The 26,777-nt window shown below is 40.6% G+C and overlaps 2 protein-coding genes across 2 annotated transcripts in view; both read left to right on the plus strand.

Annotated features, from left to right (window-relative positions):
* ctnnbl1 (catenin, beta like 1) overlaps positions 1 to 13,590 on the plus strand; it is a 49,510-nt gene extending 35,920 nt beyond the window's left edge. The window contains exons 14-16 of the mRNA XM_018675295.2: positions 4,845 to 4,982; positions 6,038 to 6,110; positions 12,978 to 13,590. Coding sequence (XP_018530811.1) covers positions 4,845 to 4,982; positions 6,038 to 6,110; positions 12,978 to 13,066 — 300 coding nt within the window. The 3' untranslated portion in view covers positions 13,067 to 13,590. The remainder of the gene's footprint in view (positions 1 to 4,844; positions 4,983 to 6,037; positions 6,111 to 12,977) is intronic.
* Positions 13,591 to 19,829: 6,239 nt separating this feature from the next.
* LOC108882650 (V-set and transmembrane domain-containing protein 2-like protein) overlaps positions 19,830 to 26,777 on the plus strand; it is a 44,521-nt gene continuing 37,573 nt past the window's right edge. Inside the window, exon 1 of the mRNA XM_018675294.2 lies at positions 19,830 to 20,194. Within this exon, the coding sequence (XP_018530810.1) occupies positions 20,077 to 20,194 (118 nt within the window). The 5' untranslated portion in view covers positions 19,830 to 20,076. The remainder of the gene's footprint in view (positions 20,195 to 26,777) is intronic.

A 26,777-nucleotide genomic window follows, 5' to 3' on the forward strand; every position in this document is an offset into this window, starting at 1 on the left:
TTATTATATGTTGTCTACAGTCTTAACAAGAAGTTGCTCTCTGCATTAATCTGTTCTGGGTATCTCCAAGACCTGCCCTGGAGAAGTTTAGCAAACATTGAAAATGACAAATGACAACTTGTGACTGTGACAGTTACAGAGTTTTCAAACTAAAACAGGGCCAGCAGCATTTCCAAAAGTTTCCATTTTAGGGGCTCAGAAACTCCAGACTCGTATGCTTTCCAGGTGTAAGCATACCAATAGTGATGTGTTTTGAATGTAGCCTACGAAGCTGCTTGGGACTCAACACAGGCAAAGTCTGTTCCAATGCCCAGCATTTAAACATTTGGAAAGAGTTCAGCCCAGACTGAATGCCATGGTATTCTCAGTAGCACACACCTCCTCCCTCCCGGTAACACTGCTGCTTTGCTTTGCCCCACTTTGTGAACAAACTCTAATTGATGTGCACCCAAAGCACAGGGCTGTTGTTTCTTTTGGAGATTATCATAACTTGAAATCAGCAAGTTGTGTCATGCTCTCACAAAGTTTCATTTTTTTCCCTCAAAGTTTACCTCATTATCAACCTCTGTGGCTCTGGTTTTTAATGAGGATATCTAACCTTTCTCTTTTTGGTGTTTGCTTAAGCCTCATAAAAAGAATTATGGCACACACACACACACACACACACACACACACACACACACACACACACACGCTTATACACACAGTCACAGTGGGTTTTTGCAAAATGCTGACAAAGAAATCACTTTAATTCTGCATCTAAGCATCCCAGCGGAAACGGAAGCACATGAATAACAACCACCACAAACACACACACACACACACACACACACACACACACACACACACACACACACACACACACATGCATAGACACTCATATACAGGAAAGCAAGCACATTTTCACACATACACATACATTAAGGAACACATGCATGGTTTCTAATATACACAGCAGCACGTGATGCTGCCCACACAGTCTTACATAAATCATACACACCCCATCACACAAACACTCTTGTACAATGCAGCTGAGTTACAGTAGAGGGACTGAGACTGAAAATCACTGCTTATTACTTTGTCTGTACTATAGCCAGGCTGCCAGGCTCCCCTGAGGTTGCAGTAATTGACTTGTCCAATCCCTCCTTTAAACACGTTATTCTTTCTCTGCTTCCTCTGCCCGGTGTTTGCCAGAGGGACAGAGCTGCCACACAAAAGATATTGGCCGCAATGTCAAAAGTCACGAGTGGACAAAACTCTGCTGCTGTAATAAATACTGCCACTCTGCCCACATCAGCTTGGGTTTTAATATCCCAAATGTCCACTTCCACTGCTCACAATAATGAATATTTAATGCACTTGTCATTGTTCAAAACCTTCCACTCCCCAAACAGAGTCAAAGGTCTGGCTTGATTCATCATGTGTTTTGAACATCTTTTTTCTGTTCCATTACAGTGAGGCTTCCTGGAGGGTGCAGAAGTTGACTTGTCTTAGACCTTCTTTGAAAATGTTTTTCTTTCTTTTTTTCCTTGACAAGTCCACTTGTTGCTATGGAGTAACCTGATAGGAGGAGTTATTGCAGGTGTCAAGAGTTTCAGAAGTAAATGGCTGGCACCGATGATGTTAAATTACTTAGAGTTGGGGCATTTTTTAGGCTTGGATGGGCATGAAACTCTTCTGGTTGAATCATTAGTGGAAAAAACTGAGCAGTTGCATGTGAAAATATCTCCTTTGTCGAGAGTCAAAGGTATAAGCCTGTGTAGCTACATATAAACCTAAGAAGACATCAACTAAGACATTTACAGTGACAAGGCATTCTGAATTTGTTACAGCTCTGATTGGTCCCTGTGACCAGCTTTTTCCCCATACCATTCCACTGGTATGGGGAAAAATCCAACCAGAATTAGTTGTTCCTTTCACTGCATCCCTTTACAGGGAGCTAATACACAGATTGTGAGCACAATGAAAAAATGCTGAAACGAGGATGTTTTGTTTCAGAGCTACAGTATGCTTTCTTCAGTGTGCTTTATTTATTTCGTTGAGGCAGGAAATGCTTCAATTCCAACAATTGGGACAATCTAACACTGCTTAATTCTTGGTCCGTCAACATACCAGAGTGGTCATCAACCCTAGCTGCCAGCTAGCTTTCACATTCACATAGTAAAAGCAAGGAAAACCAGTTTACTCTGTTTACTCCTGCTTTTTCTGTCACACGTTAAGCTTAACTGTAATTTTCTTTCTTTCTTTAATATTGTGGATGTGGATGACTCCCTTTGCCTTCACTTGCCTTGACAAGCTGCACACACCCAAAAGATATATATTAAAAATTACACTGGATGTGGTTTGGGGCTGTATTTGGGCAGATTCTGTCCCCTTTAGAGGTGGAGCTGATGAAGCACTTAAAACTATATTAGTTGCTGCCAAGTTTATATTGAGGAGGAGTGTCCCCATACCTAGTTTTCTCCTGTTCGTCCTCTGTCATTTTGACAACCACATCTTCCTCCAAGGCAGATTCTTTGTGTGGTAAATAAACTAAAGTGAGCCTCTAACTGCAGGGTCACATGAAAAAAAATGATGCCAATTTGACACTTGCATCCGAATCATGACACATAAAATCTGATTTACAAGTACCCCTGGCTGGGAGTCACAGGTCTAGATGATGGAGACATGGATTGTTGTGATGAAGTAAATAACAGCAAAAAAGTTTCCTGAATTCTTTCATAGCAGGTCATTTCCCTGCATTGCCTTGATTGTAATGTGTTGCCTTGATGTTTTACCTTGATCTCAGAATTAATTTCTGACTGCTGACACATTGCAGTCCAGCATACTGTATTTCCTCTAATCTTGCCAGTACACATATCATAGACTACACTGCAGTCACATTGTTTCATATGGTTGTGATAAAGTCCCTCTACAGCTGAAATGGAAACATGTGGATATGCAGTAATTGAGTAGAAAGAAAATGCCTCCCAACTCTTTGCAGTGGTGACCAATGAACAGTAATGAGGATGACAGGAAACAGGACTTGCTTCCTGTGTGAAACAGTGAGAGAAAATCCAAACGCTGGGTGTTTTGCACATCTGTGTGTGAGCCTCAGGGGTCACATGTATGTATTGTGTCCTATTTATTACCGCATTAGGCCTACATCCTGTGTTTTGTTTCTTTGCTGAAGTTGAATTGTGAGGTTTGTGTAACTTTGCCGCTAGCTGTATTGGCTCTGAATAATGAGCTGAGTTGTCCTGGAAACTGAGATAATCTTTTTCTCCTACAGGAAGTTGAGGAAACACAGTTTACATTCAAATTGCTTTGTTTCAAGTTTTTTTTTTTTTTTCATATTTAATGGGTGCTAGTTGACAACAAGGCCAAGCTTTGGGACTATTTTCGAATGCGATAACTCTCTGCTTTGTAATGTAACAGAATTCTGGGCCAGTGTTTTACCCAGAAGACACAGAGGAGACAAATGCCCTACATTCAGCTGCTATTAAAGGTTCATGTTTTAATTATCTGCATTGCTTTGCATCTTTAACAAGCCACAGTTGACATTGTACAGTAGGCCTTTGTTCTGAAGTTGTATCTGCTTGTCTTTTCTTCTCTCAGGATGAAATAATTAAAGTAAGAAGAAATCCTGCTTTCAGAACCCAATGTCACAAAACTGGATATGTTGTTTTGTGTTCCAGCTCTACAACCTGCAGCTCCAATGGTTTTCCCAGAATAGTCTTATACTGTAGTCTCAGAGCTGCCCTTTGATTGAGGCATGTTAATGAGCTGAACTTCACAGCTATAATTGAGTTTTACAGTGTAATTGATCTTTAAGGACAAGGCCTTTTGAAAGTTTTAATTTTCTGAGATTAAATCATTGGGATGTAAATGTCACGTGTAGTACCCTTTAGCTTGATGCTGTAAGTTATTTGTTTTCATTAGGAACGGTTTGAAATGTTGCCCTTTTTCTTGATTTACTGTGTCACATACTGTAGCACGTTTGCTTTTTTCTGTGTTGGGCCATCCTTTTATAGACTGAAACAGATTTAGGTTCAGCCTGTGTGGGGCATTAGTCAAATATAGTTGATGCAGAAATGTTAGGTAGATTTGCAGTATGCAGGTAAAATGTGTCAGTATGTACTCCACTGAAATCATTATATTGTTTGAAATATTTTTTAAGAGAGAGCCATGGACAGTTTAAAAAGGGTTGCAGAAGAATGCATAATCCTTCTATTTGATTAGAATAGAAATCATTAGGACAAGAAAATCACATTTTTTCACATTTTTCCATATGTGATTATATATACATATATAAATGAACTAATTGGCCTTAACAGAATATAGTTGCGGATCTCCCTACTGTTCATGCATAGAGGTAACAAACCCTTAACACACTGTCTATGTTTCTGTCCCAGTCCAATGGCTCACACTCCAGACTCCCCTCTCCCCCCCAGGTCTGCTTCTTAATCTCTAATGATGATTAATGTGGGCCGTGTGCGTATTGGCAGCGCTGTGTTATTGGCATACTGACAGGGTTGTTAAGATGGATAACTATGCAAGTGTGTGTATGTATGTGTGAGTGTGTGGGCCATGCCCCCCCCTCCCCTTTTTTTTTTGCAGCGTGCCTGTGAAATCAATTGATTTGTGTGTCTGGTCAATGGAGAAAATGGATTTGTAGAGAGGGCTGAAAAACAACACCTAAATTAAACTAGGTCTCTGATTTTCTGTTTGTTGAATCTGTTTGAAGTGTACAGAAAACCTCCAAAAAAAACAAGAACATTGTGATTTATTTGCGACATCATGCATAAAAGCATGTCCTCTTTTTATGAGTGTGTTATATCTTTGTGTATGGTGTGTGTGTGTAGGAGATGGTTCGTCGTGGGGAGATCCTGGATGACAGCATGGAGGATGAGTTCTACCTTCGCCGCCTGGATGCCGGACTATTCGTCCTTCAATTGATCTGCTACATTATGGTGGAGATCAGTAACTCTGGGATCTCACAGGTACACAAACACAAACACACACAAACACATACTCTGACTCTCTGGTTTGCCAAATGAGTTGTCTCTCAAATGAATTATTGTTAGGGCATCTGATCAGACAAGCAATGAAAGCAAACAGGAGTCAGATGGTTTTCATGGGTGCTGCAGCCAAGTGGCTCATTCACTTCACCACCAATCTGGGCCTCATTAGACTCTTGCAGTGCCACTTTTGGTGTTTCAGATTGGACACAGGAGCTGTTTATACCTGCTGTTTAAACCGCTACACTTACACCTTACTCATTTCACGCTTTTTAGGGAATGATAATAAATTAGTTGCCCCTTAAATTCAGATATTTGTTTGATATCCAACATGACTCCCAGCTGATATTGATGCCAGTTATTAAAAAGAGGATACAGCAGTTTCAAGAATGTTTGTGAAAACAGCCTTTAAGCTGCAGGCCTCTGAGTGGGTGTTTCCCATGACAGTGGCTGACTGACATCTCACAGTCAGTGTTGCCTGGAGACACGCTGTCAGTTTCTGTGGCGATCTACTGACTGGAACACATCATAGCCCCAGAGCCCTATACTGTATAGCCTCCAAACATTGATAGATCTTTTCTTATTTTCAACAAGTCCTCATGGTGTTAGCCATCCACTGTTAGCAATTTAAGACAGCTGTCCCTTTACAACATTCATCATTTTGGAAGACCCATTGTGTATGTCATTCTGAAAACAGAGGCCAGCAAGCTTAGCTTAGCTTAGCTTAACTAGCTTTAACTCAAAAAATGGTAGCTAGTTAGCTTAGCTTGCAAATGTACAGATATTTTTTCAACACCTGCTTAATCATGGTTGGCAGCTTCCACACATGTAGTGCTGTGCTAGCTAGCAGTAGCTGTCTGAGTTTAGCTGTGGCAATGTCAAATGACCAGACTGTCCAAATTTTTCCTTTGATAAACAAAATAATATCTTGACCAAATAATTAGACAAGTCCAAAAAACCCACCAAGGGTATATACACTGATATACTGAAGTTTTTCTACACATTATGTTCCTGACCCTCTTTTTCTCTGTGTTTAGCTGCAGCAGAGAGTCCATCAAATCCTCAACCTGAGAGGAGGCTCTGTCAAAGTAGTACGCCACATCATGAGAGGTAAGAACCTTTTATTTCCTTTAACACAGTCATTTTTCAAATAAATACAGCACTCAATTATGAACAGCTTTTCTAAGAAACAAATAAATTCAGTGTAATGTGAGAGAAATAAATAACCAGTACACATTCTGTTAAATTCATCCTAATTTACTTTTTTGTCACAGTGTTAATTCAGTTTAACGTTATAGTCATGCTGTTCTCTTTGCTCTGTTGCTCTGTGTTTTCTTTTTAACAGAAACTCAGACCTTTCTTACTGATTAATGAATTTCAATCAGTTCTACTTTGCTTTGGTTTCTCTGCAGTAATCTGCTGTTGCTGAAACTCACTTCTTGCAGATGTTTCACAACAAGGAATTATGGTCCCCAGCACACTGCTCAAGCCTTTTAATGTGCAATATGGAGCAATAGTGAGAAAATTGACTTCTCACTAAAAAGATAAAATATTTTTGTATAATGAGACCATTTAGAAGAAAAGGCATGTCCTTCCTAATAGCTTGTTTCAAATAAAAGCCTTCCTTCAGTTAAAGCAACATTATGCAACTATTTTACCTTAAAATAACACCTTCAAAATCATTTCAATGGTACACTAACTTTTGTTCTCAGTCCGTGCCCCAAACGCCTGTTTTTGCAACTATGTAACTTGGTTGAGCAGGTATGATCCTCTGTGAGCAGTGCATAATGCTTGTATAAAGAGTGTAATGTTTTACAGCACTATGTCACAGAAGAAACTACCTCAGTAATTCTTTCCTTCAATTTTCAACCCGTTAAATGAATTTTGTGTTCCTTTGTTTTATGTAGATGAACTGTTAGCTTCTAGGGGTGCGCTACTTCCAGTACTTAAAACCGCTCAATTTGGAGTTCAGCTGACTTTAATGTGCCTGCATCCTGTAATTACCACTGGTGGCTGCAGAGGTTGCTGTTGACACTGTTCAGTGCTCAGCAAAAGTTACACAGACTTGCTTTTAAGGAACATAATTTTAAGGAGGTAATGAAATCACCTTGTATGTGGTTCCTGTTAAAACATGTTACCAAAAGTATTTTACTGTGTTTTTTTCATTAAAGTTAGTAAACACTTGTATGGTTTGACCCCTTTAACACTGTCTGAGTAAAACTAGCCCCGCTGGTCCCGCTACAGCGATAAACAGATAAAATAAACTGTTGTGTTTTTTGTCAGGATAAGCAGCCTACCTACAGTAGCTGCCCCTACACCTAAAACATAAAGACTTTGAGAGAAACACTTCACTGACACAGTTTTTAAAATCCTGTTTCCCAGCGTTTCTCACCCTGGCAGAGAAACAACATTTCAGGGGGAAGTGTTGGTATAATCTCTGCTCTTTGGCTGTGGATGTGGTTTGATAGCAAACCCTTGCCGTTTGCCTGCCAAAGTGGTTCTGCTGGAATATAATAAAATACTATGAATGTCATTCTTCCTTATTCTGTGGAACAAAGAAACAGACTTGGGCCAACCTTGAAACTGGGTCGTCAAAACTCTACTCTGTACTTTTAAAGACTGAGAAGGGTTTTTTTTATACTATCTAAACCAGTGTTTTGTGCAGACCTCTGTTCAGTATGTCCCTCCTGTGCAACTTGTACATTGACACAGCTTTGAAGCAAACAGCACTTGTCCATGACTCATGGAGACCTACTGAACAGAAGAGGATGTAAGTAATAATGAAAATCATTTAATATAAAATCCAGTGGGGAAATTAATTTAATTTTTAAGACATTGCAGCAATAAACAAACAGAGTAAAATCCAGCATCTAAAGCATCCAAGCAAAAGTGTATATACAAGTGTTTATCTGCGTATTATCTGTGTACAGATGGGTGAAACAATACACAGAAATGCATCCTGGCGTGTGAATATGCATCATAATTTTGATCATATTGTCATTGTGAGAGGAGCAGCGACTGTCTGTCTGTCATTCACTCTCTTTTGTCTCCCATCCCAAGGATTTCTTGTCCTGCGGTATTTGTTTTCTGTTTGGTTTTCAAAGACCTAGCAGGTGTGTTTCTTTCTTCCCGGTGTGACATCCATCCTTCCTGTATCATTGTCGGATAAAGCTCGCGGACGAGGCTCCGTTCACACACCCTCTGGCTCTCTGTGGCATGTAGCTCTGTAGATAGAGCCATCCGTCACGCATGGCAGTGCCAGCAAGCATGGCAGTTCTCCAGTCTTTAGTGTGTGTGTGTGTGTGTGTGTGTGTTTGTGTTTGTGTTTGTGTGTGTGTGTGTGTGTGTGTGTGTGTGTGTGTGTGTGTGTGTGTGTGTGTTTGTGTTTGTGTTTGTGTGTGTGTGTGTGTGTGTGTGTGTGGGAATGTGTCCCTAAATGTGCCATTGTGTCGCTTTTGTTTTCATCTGAAAATTTACATACATGTGTGCCTTGCTTGTCTGTGTAGGTTCCACAATACGTTTTTGCTTACTAACATGATTTTTTTTGTTTGTGTGTGCATATAAATGTTTGCCTTTAGCATGTCTACATATTTGTGTGTGCACACATGCCCTTGCTTGCTTTCATGTGCATATCTTTTTACATATTAACATCCTTTTGCAGGTATGTTTCCTTTGTGATGCAGTTTACATATTGTGTTCATGTCTGCCTTTGCATGTTTTAACATATTAATGTGCATATTGTGTGTACTTGTCCTTGTATGATCTTGACATATACTTATTTGCCATGCACTGCATTTATGTGTTTGGGGCTGTGTGTGTATGCATCCGTAATGGCATAGTGCTGATGCGTCCGTCCATCTTAAGCATCTGTGTGTGTGCGCGTGTGTGGCTCGTAGAGTGTTCCCTCACTCTTTTCATTAGGCTGCACAATGGAGCCCTCTCCCATTTCAAGTGCCCCACCCGGTCAATGTGAAACTGCAGAAAAAGGTTAAGCACATGCAGAGTGTGTCGCCAGCTCTGATGTCTTGACCTTAATGACTTTAGTTGGCTGAATGAGAAACAGCTCTGCAGGAAGAAAAGCTCAGCACACTGGAAGTAAGAACATTGATTTCACTAACATTGTGAAAACCTGCAGTGAGGTTTTCCACTTAAGAAGCCTTGGATGGGTTATGTCACAGGTAGTTAGAATTGGCATCATAAAAAAGTGATGTTCATTGTCTCTCTTTGTGTTGATAAGATATTGTTTCAGCTGTTCATGTTTAACACTGTATCTAGCCTTCTAGGTAATGCTAATAGGGCTCTGAGAAACTATATGACAAGAATAGGAATAAAGGACATTCAGGTGATGTAAAATGTACTTTCTGCTGGACTTGTTTTCTCCTTTGCCTTAGGGTTGTGTTAAGCCCAAACAGAATTAGTTGATACAACATGTTGTCTGACGGTGAAAGTGTTTATAGCTGTTCCAAACAGCCACACTCAAAGGTGAGGTGAAAAGCCAGTTCGTCACAGAGAGGGGGAGAAGAGTAATGTTGTTTAAATATGGGGGTAACAGCACACATTTTAAATGGTCCCCCTCGGAAGGCATTCATAGTGTTGCACTCTGTTCGCATGAAAATTTACCAAAATGGTTGTGTAAAGAATGAAAAAAGGAGAGCTAAAAAGAGAAGTTTAAAGCCTGGCTCCTTTCTCACCTCCACACAGATGACCAATCACAGTGTGAGGTGACTGTGGTTTTGGAAAGTTACAGAAATTACAGGATGCAGGGCCTCTAGTCCAACATCAGAAAATGTTTTTTTTTTGGGGGGCACGGTTTCTGATGAAGCTGTTAGACCATCCCACAAGCAATTTTGGTCTAGTCAGCCACTCACAGAGACATAATCCAGCCCAGATCCATTATTTCAGCGAAGCTGCTTTGGAGTTACTGTATGAATTTGTCACGTATCCTTCATCAACACTTCAGCCACTGTTGAGGTGTCACTTCTGATAGGTAATCTCACATATCAATGAAGGATAATGCTGGAATAATTGATTTTGTTTTTATTACCAACAAAACCTATGAAGCTTTATTATTGTCCAAAAACTATGAAAAACATGGCAAATGATTTTTCTGATCCTGAGCTTTTGCAATAGCACCTGTCTGACACAGAACTATACTCCAAAGATCTAAAATGCCGTTATAGTGATGAAGCAGTATGTTGCCTAGTGCGACTGTATGGCTCTTTTATTTGCAGTACTTGTTAATGCTGCCATTGTGCTTTAAAAGCCTTAGAAACAGCTTTTTCAAAAAAAACAGCTCAGCAGATGGCTGGCTAGATGTAGTCATACAAATTAGCTAGTGATTTTTCTCAAGGTGTCCTTTTTATGTTTTGATGGTCATATTTTATAGACATCTTTGGAGTAGGTATGACCTTTGTGTGTGTCTGTTCCTATAATGTAGATATGATGACTCAGTTAATCTGGATGAGTAGGTGAATAATACGACTTGAATGAATGAATGATTTCTTCCCTGTTAACCAACAGGTTTGTGTCAGTGACTCAGTGTAATGACCTCATATATATTCTAAAACATGCTGGTTAGATTATCACACAACAGAATCATCTGTGCAGCTGGATCAGACCAGTTTCAGACGAGTGTAACGGTGTTTTAAATGAGCTGTGGCGTCCCAGCTGCAACTGTAATCACACTCAAAGTCCCAGAGTGTGTCCCTACCCATGGCTGCTGCTGCAGAGACTGCTCCTGGAAATGATTCTCCTTGTACTCACGGCAGATCAGTCCCAGTCACTGACCTGAGTAATGGCGATGCTCAGTACTGTATTGTCCTCTGCCGTGTTGCCGTGGTGACGGAAGGAGAGAGTACCAGCATGCCAAAGAAAAGGTTCTGCGGAGAGTTGAAGAGTCACAGAATCTCTGACCTTTCTGTCTGTGTGGCTGACTGCACCGCCATTTATAGACATGGAGACACATACACAGAGGGACAATGACAGGGGTACAATGAAAGGAGGCTGTAGGTTTTCATGTTTTTCTTGAGTCTCTCTCTCTCCGGCTCCCCTAACCTGCTTTTCTCAGTCAACCCTAAAACTCTGCCATTCCTTAGTTCAGTAACATCCCACACCTCCAGGGATCACATTCAAATCCCTGGTGCTGCCATTCAAGGCTGCTGTGGAAGCTGCATATCTCTGTGCCATGGTCCAAATCTTCTGCCCCATACCTCCACATACTGAACTTACATTTTTAGAAATCTGCTCCCAGAGCTTTGGTCTTTTTCAGCCCAACTCTCCTCAGAATACCCAATGATGGAGTGAAAGAAACTCTTCATGTACTGTACTGGTCTGTTTCCTTACAATTAATGTAACTGATGTTGCCCATGACTAGTACCTCTCTGATTGATTCCTTCACTCATGCAGTGACAGAAGGTAGTGTCATTTTCAGGTGCCTGTTTTTTTACTGATTATGATATGATGATCCTTTACACCTTGCTGTCATTTATAATAATGTGTCACTTACAGAGGACAGTTTTTGCTTAGCAAACACTGTTATTTAGGATACTTGAAGTGCATTTCAATGATAATACTTGTACTTTCAGTTAAGTTGGATTTTAATGGAGGACCAATGGAGTGCAATGGAGTATTTTTAAATGGTTGTTGTGCTACTTTTACTGAAGTAATGGATCTGAGCACTTCCACCACTGCTGTCATGCAACACAGTGGTATCATTGCTTTGAGTTGCCGATATTAAACTCTTAAACTTGTTTTCTTTCAGAAGCCAGGTGGAAATGTTGGTGTAGGATTTTAAGCTGATAGTCAGAGGAATACCGTTAAAGGATAATTCCATTTTATTAAAACCTGGACCTACTTTTTATAGCTTCGGCATGATTTTCATCAGTATTCTCACCAAGATAACTGTTGAAATCTGGTTTGGAAATGGTGGTAATGCTAAGAGTTGTTAGACCAATTAGAAAAATTTGAAGAAAACCCCCGGGTTAGCTGAGCTTATTTAATGAAAGCAAACTGTAAAATTGTAAAAACTGTTAAACAAAATCTCCTCGGTGTCTTTGACAACCATGTTTCATCTGAAACCCCTGTGGGCTCTTGTCAGGAAAGCCCCCTTCATTCTCTTCTCTCTGCAGTGTCTCCCAGAGAAAAGTAAGTCTTTTCATCTTTCTGTTTCGACATCCCTGGGTTTAATGTGTAATCCCTGCCTCAGAGGCTGGCTGAGAGACAGAGCAAATGCCCGGACTCCACCGGGGCTGCAGCAGCTGCAACTTTCTCTTTCTGCACATTAGACTCACAAATCGACTGTCGGATGGTCTCAAAGGCCTTGTGTGGGAGGCAGAAGCACAAAATGAAGAAAGCGTTCAGGGGCATGCAATGAAGTATGAGCAGTGCACAATACACCTGGACTGGTTACTGTTCACAGCCAGAGGACACAGTTGCTCTCCTGGGACTTCTTATGATAGGACAGCATTTTTTTTTTTTCAAAGGAAAGATCTTGTAATATGACTTGTTACAAAGTGACTGGAAGACTAGAGACTGTTTACACTATAGCTAAATACATTATTCAATAATGGTAATCCTTTAATGTCCTGTGTCTCCCATCTTTGTCCTTAAAAACTATGAATAGCTTAATTTCTTAATACCTGCGAGTACAATGAAATCTACTGCAAAGATGTCACTCACTGAGTTACAGCATCTCCTGACGTCTTCTTTCTAATTATTCAGTGTTCTACATGGAGGACACAGGAGTCATTCACCCTTTACTCCTTATTTTTCAAGTAACCGATCAAGTAACCGATGCTCTTTCACCTAAACCACGTATTATTCCCTTTCTCATATTTATCTTCCAGTCAGTGCTGGGGAGATCGAGCTTGTGAATTTCTGGCTCCGAGGATGTTCCTCTGTACTCTCAAAAGTCAAACAGCCACGCCTGTGCTGTCGAGTCGATTAATCCTCTGACGTCTCTTTGTCTCTTCTTTGCAGAGTACGCAGAGAGCATCGGAGATGGCAAGAGTGACGAGTTCAAAGAAGCTGAGCGGAAGAGGATCATGGACCTCGTAGACAACTTCTAATCTCACTTTTTCTCTCTCGCTCAACACGAAAAAATATGTTCTTACACACGAGAACATTGAAACTCTGCAGTTCTCATCTGGGACTGATGGTGACCTTGAGCCAGTGGTTTGTATTGAAGTCACTGAGGACATTTACATGCATAGAAATGTAGCTACAATAACATGGATTCCTTTGCCTGAATTTTTGACATCCAATGTGGGGAACAAAGAAAAAGTATCCCAAAACGAATAATTAATTAAATGTTTTAATTAATGAAATCTTTTTCATGTAATAAACACAATCATTATGTATAAGAGAATATGTGCGAATCCAGTGAGCACTGTGCATGTAAATGTGCTTATTGACTGTAACACACAGCAAACACAAGATGTGCTCAGAGCTGCAGTGCTGTTTATTTTCTGTACTGTGGTGTTGAACACTGCAGGATAATTATGGACAGGCTTTGCTCTCCCACTCTACCTGGTTTGTTTGTTTTTGGATTTTGTGTTTAAAGTATTTTCTAATAAAACATTTGGTAATAAAATCTTGGTTGCATGTTTGGTCTGTTTGATTAATGTCACGGTTTAGTGAGCGAGATTGGCACAGCTTGTTGATAACCGTCTGTGCACATGAATCTCATTATGACTGCTCTTGGTTACTGTTGCACACAGACACAGATGGAGACAACAAACCTATATCTGCAGCATCCTGCGCAGAGAGAAGAGAATCCTCACAGAAAGACAGACCCGCTTCTTCTTTATTTGTCTGAACCCACCCACTGCTGGATCTCGGCAGCCTCCCGGAGCTCTCGCCTCATCAATGTGGAGGTGTATTGTGGCAGAGCTGTACACACAAACAAACCTACTCTTTTATTCTGCCTGTCTTGTGTACCGTACATCACTGTATCTTTCCTGTCTTTATGCTTAGGTGCAAAAAAAAAAAAAAAAAAAATCCCAATTACTTGTGCATTTTAAGCGAGTGAGAGAGGAGAGGGATCATTGCAGAGGGGAAATGGAAGAGGATGTTTTGCAGAGACTTGTAGTAAAGAGCTGACCCACTTTAACTCAGTTTACCCTCTATTTTACTCTGATATGAATCTTTATGTCCTCTTCATAGCACACAGTAGGTGTCGGACAAATTGTACATTGGGAAAAAACAGTTTTCTAAATATATATCTTATTTGATTAGAGCCAGCTACAACACAGAGATGGAAATGACCTCCTGCTGTCGCTAATAAGCAGGTACTGGTGTAGCACTTGATCCTGTCCTTGACCTTCTAACCCAGAAGAAACAGGAAAGTGGTGAACTGAAATTTCTATCACAATACACATAAACCTTTGGTTCAGTAATGATAAGGTAGAAGTTGTTATTGGTCGTTAACAGCTGACTTCAGACTTTTTTACAACAATTCCCATAGATCACAGGCTAATTATAGGTCATGAAAAGTCAAGTTAAATTTTAAACCAGTGCAGCTCAGATGTGCTGAGAGTGCAATGCAAAATATGAACATCTACAGTTCCATGAAAACTGCCCAGACTTTATCTGCCAGTAACAACTGTGTGATATGCTGAGTGGAGATTGTCGCCAGCTGCTGTTTCTGGAGGTCAAGAAAGAACTGTCAATTTCAGTGGGCCTCATGCAAAAATATTTTTGAATTCAACCTTGGTCTTGACTGTTATTACAGAGCTGATGATTGTCCATCTCCTGCCTCTGAGTTGGCTGTGTACGGCTGTTTGCCTCCTTTAAGCTCTGTAACTATGAAAATGAGCAGAAACAACTTAAAAGCATGCCTGTATCTGATGCTGTGATTGTGGTTTTCTGAAGACCTTTACTGATCCTGATCTGTTGTCCTGTCACACCTGCTCACATTGAATTGATTGTATTCACCAAGTATTATTTGATGCCAAGGTGAACTGTATTTTTCTAGTATTTATCAACTAATTCTGCTAATAGACAGCTCTCAATTGTCTTTCACATATGAAACCAATGCAGCATCTCTTGGTATCAGTATCCCGTCTACTGTATATGTCTGCATTATTAATCACTCATTTTGTTCCACACCTTCTCTGGATCCATGATCATGATACTGGCAGGAAGCAGCAGTGTTTGGAGGGAACAGGGGGCTGCTCACTGACAGCCGTCACATCTGCTGCCTTTCCTAAGTGTCTTTACAAACTCTAATATCGCTTAGTAACAAGATGGGCAGAACGGCGGGGCGTCGTTTGCATATTGTATTGGCAGAGGAGGCCCGGCCCCATGCATCTCTTATCAGTGATTATGACTGCAGCGTGTTTAACAGCGGTTGTACAGCAATTTCACAGCCGAGGGCCGGGAGAATAATTGTATTTTCCGAATGAATGAGTGCAAACACTGTGCACCGCTGTGCTTTTGGGCTTCTCTCCTTTTAGTAGGGGACTGAGAGGAGAAGGTATTCTGTTATTGAGAAACAGGGGCATTGCAACTTAAAGCTTTGGTGTAGACAGGCCTCCCAGACCTCAGAATCAACACCTTTATGACACTTTCTCAACAGCTGTTAGACTCTGTCATTAAATTTTGCACACATTTACGGTCTCCAGAGGATGAATCTTAATCTTAATGACTTTGGAGATCGTCTAACTTTTGCTCTCATGCCACCATGGCATTTGTGGTTTTGAGATAACCTGAAATCATTTTGTGTGTCATCTTTTCATTCATTAAAATGTACCCTAATCAGGAGTAACCTGTATCTCAACATTTCTCATCATTTTAACTGTCAAATAATCAGTCACTGGCCCATTCACTCCAGTTTATCCATCCATCCATTATCTATACCGCTTATCCGTTAAGGGTCGTGGGGGGGCTGGAGCCTATCCCAGCTGTCATTGGGCAAGAGGTGGTGTACACCCTGTACAGATCGCCAGTCCATCGCAGGGCCAACACATACAGACAAACAACCGCTCACACTCACATTCACACCTATGGCCATTTTAACGTCACCAGTTAACCTAACATGCTTGTCTTTGAACTGTGGGAGGAAGCTGAAGTACGCAAAGAGAAACCAAACAGGCACAGGGAGAGCAGGCAAACTCTACACAGAAAAGCCCCAGGCTCGAAGCAGGGCTTGAACCCAGAACCTTCTTGTTGTGAGGTGGTAACCACTGCACCACTGTGCCACCCCACGCCAGCTTCTGGAGCTACACAATTAATTTGTGCATCCTCACAGATTCAAGTAGCACTGTCAGGAAGCCTGACAGTAAGTACTGTGACTGGGAAACTACAGTAGCTTGTTTTAGTAGCTAACTAACAGCTGATAACCAGACAATATGATAAGTAAGCAAGTTAATTCAGTAGCAGTATTTTCAGTGCAAACCATGCTATACCCTTTTTGTGGAGTGGTTAATTACTCTGGTACAGAGGTATATATAAAATGGTGTGACACAGCTTACACTGGTCTGGATCTTCGGTCCCTAAATGGTGCCATTATAAAAGCTGGTGTGAACAGACACTTAGACCATCAGAATAACTGAGGTAAATCTAGGAAGAAACCCTTATTGCAAAAACATAAAAACTGAGAAAACCTTGGGAATCTCAAGTCAGTGAGGCATCGCCCATCAGGACAGGTGAAAGAAGCATGATAAGGGGAAAGATGGCACCCACCTGTGTCCACTGCCAGGTGAAATCACTGTGTGTGACAGGTGTCTGTGCTGAACCTGCCCAGCTGACTTGGAGTAGACACATTCAGCCATGAACATGCTCATACAGATGGCAGACATTCACTGAATGTAATGATGCTGACAGGGTAAGAGGCAGCCCAGGGCTGGCTTCTTAACACCCTCTACATTTATTAATGTCTGTGTAAAGTTAAGGCAGAGACAGAGGGTGCATGACAAAAACAACTGATGGGATTTGAATTTGAATTTTAAGATTTCCTCAGTTACAGAGGGATGTCAGGGATGATGGAAAGGAAAACACTTGTTTAATAGGACAACAGGATCACTGGGCACAATGAGACTTAAATGTCAGTAGCTATTATATATAGTTGTAGTAACAGTGTTTACAGGTTACATTTATTAAAGTAATGTCCTTAATTCCCAAAAATGATCAACCTTGTCTTGCAACCTTATGAATACATGTGCTCACGCACATAAAGCCGCCATCATTCAAACTCATGGGCTCAAAACAAAGCTGTTAACTGCTGCCATAGTGCAACTGTCAGGCTACAGCAGCAGTCAGTGCAGAGCCTGAGCTCAGCTGCTGTATGAGTTTGGCCACTCTCACTGTCTACATGTTATTGGACACTGCAAAAACACATTCATTTGCCCTGATTGTTTTAGTGGAGCATAGTAAAATATTACCAAGTCATATGTCCCAGTAAATGGGGCCTAATGACACCCCAGAGGTAAACTGGCCACCAGTTGGTGATCATCATAAAGGCATCTCAAGCCAGGAGTGGAAACAAAATATCAAGTATATTGTCCTTTTTTCCATCCCTTGTTTATCTCTGTACTGTTGATTATTATGGAAAGTTGTGGGAGCATTTTGTGTAATTTTCTTTTTCATGTTTTTGTGGTAAGAACCCTCTTAGACTGAAAAAAAGAACACAAACCTCTGGGACGATGGCTTTTATTAAAGAGTAATTGGAGTCAGGTAATCCAATCAGTGTGTTGACATTCAAATATGGGTTACAGTTCCCTCACTTAAAAAAACCTGGAAGGAGAGCCACATGGTCTGCTCTGTTGAGGGAGAGCCTGTAGTTAAGGATAACACAATGAGTGACAACTTGTTCAAATATAACAAATGTGAAGCAGAGGTTAGCTCACAATGTAACTTAAATTATTTAAAAAGCCATGATTAAAATGTAATTCAGTGTGAATCCTACCCATATACAAATGATAAATATAACACACATACTTTTCATCTGCTCTGTAATGAACATGCATACATAATATGACTTAATACAAATTACTGAGGAAACTGAAGGGTTTTTCTGCTCCGTTTCCTTGAAATAAATGTGACACAATGTATTGTTTTGTCTGTCAAGGTGGATAATCCCCAGCTATTCTGTTCTTTAGCAGTTACATAAAGTCCAACGGCCCATATCATAGCTTGGCTTGTCAGTGGAAATATTATCATCCACCGTTCAATATGTGAGCAGGACTGAGGCTGCATTTCAGCACCATGGACAGCGACACAGCACAGAGTCAGTATGTTGAGTTGCCCTAACATCAAGTAAATAGTAAATATAGTGCACTTGAATCAAACTTGATTCAAATATTCCTGAATCCTGATGGGTTATGGCCCAGATCTTGGCTGTGATGTGGACTGCACCGGCCCAGAGAAAAAAATAAACAAAAACAACAAATCAAGAAATCTATAATCTAAGTTTGTGTGGGCTGAAAAAAGAACCAAATGTGTTCTAACTTTAGCAGAAAATAGTGTGTTCATTTAAAGGGGTTACCTGTAAGTTTTCTCTCCTGCTGAATGTGGATTCTTGCAGGGAGCGGCTGGTGATGATGGTGCCAAGAGCTCCAGCCATTGTTGAGTTAACAATTCAAGAGGTTAGAATAAGATGAGCTAGCTCATTTGCATGCTAACTTCAGCAGAAAAAAAGAAGTGAGAGAAACAGAATAAAAACATTGTCATTGCTTTCCACTGCTGAAGACAGCACTTGCTGAGTAAAGGAATGAAGGTTGATGCTGTACTCGCATCATTTCTTCTAGACTGGTAAGTAAAAACCTGTTAATGCTAACACTGGCTGTGATAACTAAAACTTACAAATAGCTCCTTTAAGGTGGCATTGCTCATTGTTGACAATGAGTCCCAGTTCAGTTCAGTCATTTATTTGGGAAACTTGACTTACAGTCAGCTGACGATGATAGAAAACAACAACACAGTACAGAAAGAACACAATACAAAAGTATACCAAGCAAGTACAACAATATTACCTAACATATCTCCAGTACAAGGTGCAAAAACAAAAACAACAAAATCTCTGAAACACTGGTTGCTAAAAATATTTATATATTTTTTAAGTACTAAAAGTTTATATTCATATAGAATCACATGTGCAAATTTAGCAAATTTATTGCACAAGCAACAAAGGAGTTTTTACTTCTTATTGCACTTGAATCAGGTACTCTGAATCTGTGGCCCACGGTGATCTGAGCAGTCCTAGCTTTGCAGAGGACCTGTTAGTTAAAGATGGCCGTCAAGGGGGCCTCTGTGGCACTCATCTCACTAGCCACCTTCACAATATGGCTCAGGTAATTTTTATCCCCAGTGTTAAAGTTACTGTACCAAGCAATAATAAAGAATGAGAGAACAGATTGGATAAAAGTAGACTTGTAGAACAAGAACATTGTTTTACTATCTAAATTAAAAACACTTCCTCAAGTTGCTGCCTACCACCCCAGAATTATCTTTTTTTTCATTTATTTTTAATTCAAGAAATTTCGGGATTAATTTGTTTATTAATCAAACAAATACTGCATGTGGTCTGGTATGGGTCAGTATGGTTTTGTTGACAAACCCTGTGCAGCTAATGTCTGAACGTATGCCATGTAGACTATACATCTGCCTATAGGAAAACATGTTTATCCGTTAATTATTTAATGAGAGAAAAATAAAATGCTAGAGCTTTGAAACCTTATACTGGTGTTACGGTGTTTCGTAAACGCATGTTTCTTGAGCGTAAAAATAAACGTCGTAAAGTTTAAGGTTGGTGACCGCGTTGTAAATATCACTCATCTAATTACTGATATTCCTCATTGCGAGCCGCAGCACTTACCATTTGGGAGAAGTCTCCCTCCGCCGCATGTAGAGCTGAGTGAGCGGAGACCGAGCTTCAGTCAGTCTGTTAGCACAGAGGGAAGCTGCGGTGACTTCCTCGTTTCTTTATTTCTCGCAGGTATCTCACTCACTCTCTCGCCACAAACAAGTCAACTGGATTTTTTTTTTTTAAGAAACAAAGAAAACTAAATAACGACGTGCACTCTTCATCCGATGTGAAAAAGAAAGAGGGGGAAAGGAGAGCAGATAAAACAGAAGAGAAATGGGAGCGTTTCAGGTGCTGCTGGGGAGTTTGCATTACATGGGACTCTACATTCAACTTAGTGTCTCCACGAGGCAAGCTGGACACGGGGAGATAGATTACCACATCTCTGGGAACGGTAGGTGCAGACCCCTCCAGGTCATTTTCTTTTATGAAAGGACGGCATAGGTGATGCCATCTGCTCACATGCAGAGAGGAAATTAAACAAAGAGCAGCATACAGGCTGAGAGGCTGATGCTGATAATATGGCAACTAATGCTAAATTTGTTTTCTTTGACTGCGCTGTGGACACACAAAGTGCTTTTTGTTTCTTGCTGTCAGGCATTAAATGAAATGAGTTTAGGTGTGTGCATTGACTAGATCAACCTGTCACTCAGTCAGTTCATGTTTATTATTCATCTTATCTGACCAACAAGGTTAGTCTTATTAAATGTCTGTCTTTAGACCTTTTGAGTTATACTTACTCAGTGTGGAAGGCTGATAAATGCCACAGTGCTTTTTAATGAGTGTGGGGATTGTATTCTGTGAGATAATTGGCAGTGTAACAGTCTGTGATATATAGTGAGCCGGTGCTCATGACTGACACAGGATTTTGTTTTCTGAGAGCTGTAGCTCCTCACTCCCAGCTCTCATCCTCCTCTCTCCTGATCAGTGTGCGATTCATCCAGGAGGAGCAGAGGTGATGTCAGCTGATAGATGGAAGTTAATATTCTTTAATATCCTCAGGAAATCTATACTGAACGATCTTCCTTCCAGTTCAGATCAGCCTCCTCCGCTCTCACCAGGAGCTTCCCTAAATGGCCTCCAGTGTTTACACTCGGTTACGTCATATAGTCTAAAACAGAGAGTGTCACGGCTCTCCGGTCTGTCCTGGCAACTTTGGCTCGGCCTGCCAGTCTCCACAGGTGTTTTCACACTGCCAGCTTGGCAGATGTGCCGAGGGCACTAAGTTTGTGTGGGCTGAAAAATCAAGCGAGGAGGAGAAGGAAAAGAGATTGAGCGGAAGTGATGGCCAGCAGGTCTGAATGCTTCAGTGCCCTTGAGGCAGTGACTCTTACACTAGATCTATTACCAGCTTCTCTGACTCCTGTGAATGTGCTCCATCATCAGACACAGCAAACAACCTAACCTGGAACCCAGGCTCCCTCAAACGACACCCATGACTCAGTTTGCATCCCACACACTAAGCTGCATTATGCAAAATTTGCATCTAAAAATACACTTCAATTAAATTGACTCTCAAAGCATGGTTCCAACACAGATGATATTCCCACTCCCTTTAATTGAGACCGGGTTATTTACAAATAGAATTACCTTGCCAGGTACGATCACGTCTGCACCCACGGAAAATGATTAATTGAAACTCGAGAAGAGTGAGTGGAGTTCTAACTCATTGCAAGCAGCACTGAGTGGGTGCATCATCCAGAGGAAGTAGAACTCAGAATTGTGTGATATTTTTGACCAAAAAATAATAATAAAAATCTCAGAGGAATAGGTTGACATTTTGGGAAATATTCACTTTCTTGCTGAGAGTTAGGGGAGAGGATCGATACCACTCTCCTATCTGTCCATTAAATATGAAGCCACAGCAAGGAGCTGGTTAGACTGTAAACAGGAGGGAGCAGCTAGACTGTTCCTGCCCAGAGGTATAAAAAAAAAGGAATCTACCTACCATCACCTCTAAAGCTCACTGGCCTTAGCTCCATATTAACATGTTAACAGGTGGTCATATATGTGAGGGGCTGGGGTTGTTCTCTCATAGACATCCTTGATTTTTCTCCAGTCGTCCGCTGACTCCTGACCCCCCTCCCCAGTGGATGCTGTGACCAGTTTTGTTCTGGTGTTGTATGTTTCCGGTGTTAATTCAGTCCCTTGTTCAGGGTCATTGCTGTTTCTCTGCTGTAGTTAAATAGTTAACACCTGTCACATGTGTTTACATCTACTTCTCCAGCCTTCCTTGTCAGTGGGATGGGGGTGGTGGTGGTGGGGTGCTCTTGTCTTTAGGTTAGACCAGCAGAGACCTCATGGTGTTGAATGTTTTGTACCAAGTCCTGACTCCTTGTGACTTGAAACCTCTGGCCAGACATTCTGACAGGCCCGGCCATTTAAAGGAGTCCTACTGGGATGTGTCTGGTAGCCCTTGTTGATTAGGCCTGTCCATCCTGGTCTAAAGTCAGGGCAGGATTCTCATCATATATATCATCCATTAGATCTACTGTCTCTCTTTTGTATCTCATGTTAAAGAATTTCTCTATATTCAGGTGTAAAATATTTATCATTTTGTCGCTATGCGGAGCAATGTGAGTAATATCTCATGGCAGGTTGGTGCATCCATAACTTAAAGGATGTGAATGGGTTTTCAAACTGAATAATGTGCTTGTGGGAAGAGATACCTTTCAACAGTGGCTGTGTGGGGATTTTTATGGAAATGAGTGTGTGCAAATACACTTGTTTTTGTTTTGTCCTGAGGGTAGAATGAAAAGAATTGAGGAGGGCAAATAGAGATTTAAAACTCTGGCAGATGTGAGTGCTACAGGCTTAAGAACTGTAATTCCTAATTAATGCATAATACTGCAGTATAAAGTTAAGTTTAATAGGATTGTCAGGTGGACCACAGGTGTAATGATTTATAGGAGGAGGGTGATGAGAATTTAGGGCTGAAGATGAGGTCAAGCTTAGCTGAACTCACTTTAATACACACACATTTGCAGAATAAATCTTCCCATTTTATTTTTTAGACTGTCCATAGTTACTGTATGAGGTGAATTCGCAGCATGGGCTACACCATAGTGAGTTATATTAAACAAATGGCATGAGGACAGGGTCAACTCAGGGGAATCAAAAAGCATTCATCTGTTTTTTGAGAATATACTGCAATTTGTGGTGTATTTGTGGTTCTGAGCCCCGGGGAGTCATAATTCATCCTCCCTTTCCTTCATTGGCACTTCACCAGCGGGACTAGAGAACAGTGAGCTAAAAAGAAAAAAGGAGTAAGAGGAATAAAAGAAAAACAATTTGGAAATCTCTTTGCTCGATTTTCATACTACTCCGGTCTACATCTGCCCAGACTGTGTTTTAGTCATTAATACTTTTCAATTAACTCCTAATTAGAGCATGGTTATCCAGCGAGGTGATTGTTCCAGCCAATCAATTGCCTTAATTAATCAGAGAAGGGTAAATGAGCTGTTGGGCCAATAAGATGCAAAAAGTTTGCAAAGGAAAACAAACTATAATGAGACAACAGGAGCAGTTCCATTACCAGATTTTCTCATTCTAGCCATTTAAATCACACCCCCAACAGCATGTGTCACTGTTTCCACAGCAGCAATCAAAATTAAAACATATTTTCCACTTTAATGTAAAGTGACAAACATGTATTTTTGGTTCCACTGACTAGAGAGGTAATCCATGCCTGCCAGCCTTCACTCGGGTCCCAGTCTCATATCTTCACCCTGTTTTGACCTCCGTCACTGGAGAAACCAGAACCCGCTCTGACTCCTATTATTGGATTGGATTTGAACCATTTTCTTCCAATTCAACAGGTGAATCATTTACCATTCAGTGAAGACAGAATCCTTTATGGCTGCTTCACCACCTTAAAAGGCTTCAGGCATGGCTGCTCCTCAGCACTATGACAGTATTTGAGCAGAATATAGTGGATGGATGCATGAGTATAAACCCAGGTCTGGCACAGATGCAATCACAGCCTGCGATGGATGAGGCTCCTTTACAGCCCTGCCTTTACCACCTTAAATACCCTTTTCTACTGTTGGGTGTGTTGTATGATAAATGTAATTGGGGGGAAACAGGACTTGCACTAAAAGCAAACTGGAGCACTGAGGCAGTGACATCACACTCTACTGTTAGACTATTAAAAATTTAACAGTGGCCAATGCAGTATCACTGGCAAACATTCAGCAGCAGCTTGTGGGGTTTACTCGTGTCTTCTGCAGAATCAGACACCAAATGTCCCCGTCTGCTCACACACAGTTCAGTGTCGATGGAGGCGTATTGACATGGCAGTGGGGTTCCATACATCGTCACAGCAGTGAGTGCAGATGAACAGAATTGAGTTGTTGAGTTGAGTTGTTTGTCTTTCACTGTTAACTAGATCAGCTAGTATGGGCACACATCCAAGTCGCAGTGAATAAACAGTGCATACTATGGGCTTTTTTCTTTTGAAATTACATGAGCAGCTGCTTCATCACACCAGAGAGATTTTGTAACAATATTCAGCTAAATTAAATTAGAATAATATAGAAAACATTAGAAAAAATGAGCTAAACATTCATTTACAAATATATGCTGTCAAACATATCCATTTTTTGTAGCTGCATAAAACAGCATACATTTATTATTCTTTTTCAATGTATTATTCATTTTCTAGTTGGTTTAAAGACACTCAGCTGATTTTTCTCTCCTCCACTAGCAAATTAATTTGTAGCATCACACAACAGAGTTTTATTTCTGCTGTAACATTATTTCAGTGGCAGAGGGTATAGACTTTTTTCATATTTATGACATTGCAACACGGCCCACAATTTTTGTTCATACCAGTACACTACTAATTTGCATTAGCAACTACAGTTTGTAGCAAATATGGTTCTGCTTGTGTTATGTTTTTTTTAATACATAATGAGGAGACACTGATAGTATGGAACCTTTCTGCAAACTCACCCCAGCATTACAGCCCACATCTCCAATTACTCCAGAGATTCAGAGGGGTTGGATATTGTGCTCACTGGTAGGTGTTTCCACCGGTTGGAGAAACAGTTGACCAATCAGAGGGTTGTAGGTGGGATTAACGTTTCTTTTGGCATAGCCAGCTACCTAGTCGCCAAATGGCAAAAGGCTTGGCTGAGATGGACACAGCTGCAAGTCGACTGACTGACAGAAATAACAATTCATAAAGTGATAGTCTCCACTGGTTGCCTGGCAACCTCACAGTATCTACAAGTCTTGAGAAATAACCCTCCACACAACTCCCCACCAAAGCCACTACTTGTCATTCTTTAACTTTTTTTCTACAGTTTTAACAAGCTAAATTTGTGTTAGAAGGTCAGTTTAAACCTAGGCTAGCTGTCTCCCATTTCCAGGCTTTTTGCTGACCTAGGCTTATTAGCTGATGGCTGTAGCTTCATGCTTAGCATAGAGATATGAGAGTGATGTCTTTTGATGTTTTTTGCAGGTTTTTGTCACTGATTGGCAAGGACAAATAGGTGAATTAAGTGAAACAAAAAGGCAGTTCACTCTGATTTATGGGATACTGCTAACTCTTTACTGATTCACTATTTTTTGTTTCTGCAAAACAGTAATTTTCAATGTGTTTTCTTAAACTAAAATGTGTATGTACCCACACACTAGGTTAACGGTAAGCAAAATTCGTGTTATTGCTTAAATATAGAGAAAGTCAATGCTATTTGTAACACCTGTACTTTATATACTATGACAAGTCAAAATGCCTGCTGTGAAAAAAGGGCTACGGCTTGTATACAGTATACAAGATTGTCAGCTAACATTTTACCATTTGCTATAAGCAATCCAATATTAGCCATAACTCCAGAAAAATGGATGAAGTCATTGTTGTCTATATGATATCTCAAGTTGTTAAGTTACTTTAGTTTTAAGAACCACAGATGTCAGTGTCAGTGGTATTTAGATATGAGTGCTGTGAAATAGAAAATGGTTGCTACAGTGCTGGTTAGCTGAATAACCGACTACTTTGGCAAGAGAAACAACTACAGCAACAACAATGATAATTTATCAACTGTTCATTCATTCAGAGAAAATGCCAGACATTTGCTGGTTCCTGTTCTCATTTGAGAGCTGTGGGTGTTAGAAAGTCAGACAAAAAATATGATCAACATTTTTTAATATTTTCACAAAACAATTCATTAAAATGAACAATGATCAAATTACTTAATGATGAAAATAACAGATAATTGTGGTCCTAAATGTACTGTAAGCCCACTCAGTAGCTTATGTAATTGTACTGTGTAGAGTAACCCAGTTTGCCTTGATATTCTTTCCAATTCCCTTTGATGCTTTTTCCAATATGTGATTTAGCCTAAATGTCTTCCTGACATAAAATACTTGGGGCTCCTTCACTCTCTCTCTCTGTCTGTCTACCACTGTCAGTAACTATGTTTCTCAGAAAGAGACATAAAAATGGAAGGAGTAACGTGTCAGAACAAACAGGAAGGATGGGTGAGGGAGCAGAGGAGGGAGGGACAGCCTGACAGTTTTAAAGCTTGTTGGTGCTCAGCAGTAGGTAGAGTCAATGTATTTAGGTCCTGACCTCAGTATATACTCGTCACTGAGCAGACGAGTGCTGCAGGGCAGCCTAGGATATACTACAGAGAGGAGAGAAATTATCACTGTAGCTGCACTCTCCCTCTGCTCAATACACAGCTTGGTTGTCTCAGGACTTAAAAATTATCTTTTATCTCTCCTGGCTTTGTCTGCACATTCTTTCACAAGCAAAATATACTCAAAGCTGTGTTACATGACATTCATATTAATAGGTGTTGATTTTGCTGCTCCCTGCCATTCGCTGACACAATTCCTTAGAGATAACTGTTAAATTTCATGTATTTTCATGTTAGCGGGCATCAAATCTGTATACACCCACACAGTCCTGAAAATAAGTCTTATCCAGCAATAAGTGAACACACCTGTGTGGAGAGATTGTGAGCAGCTTC

This window comes from Lates calcarifer, linkage group LG6 (assembly GCF_001640805.2).
Source record: "Lates calcarifer isolate ASB-BC8 linkage group LG6, TLL_Latcal_v3, whole genome shotgun sequence".
Classification (NCBI taxonomy): Eukaryota; Metazoa; Chordata; class Actinopteri; family Centropomidae; genus Lates; species Lates calcarifer.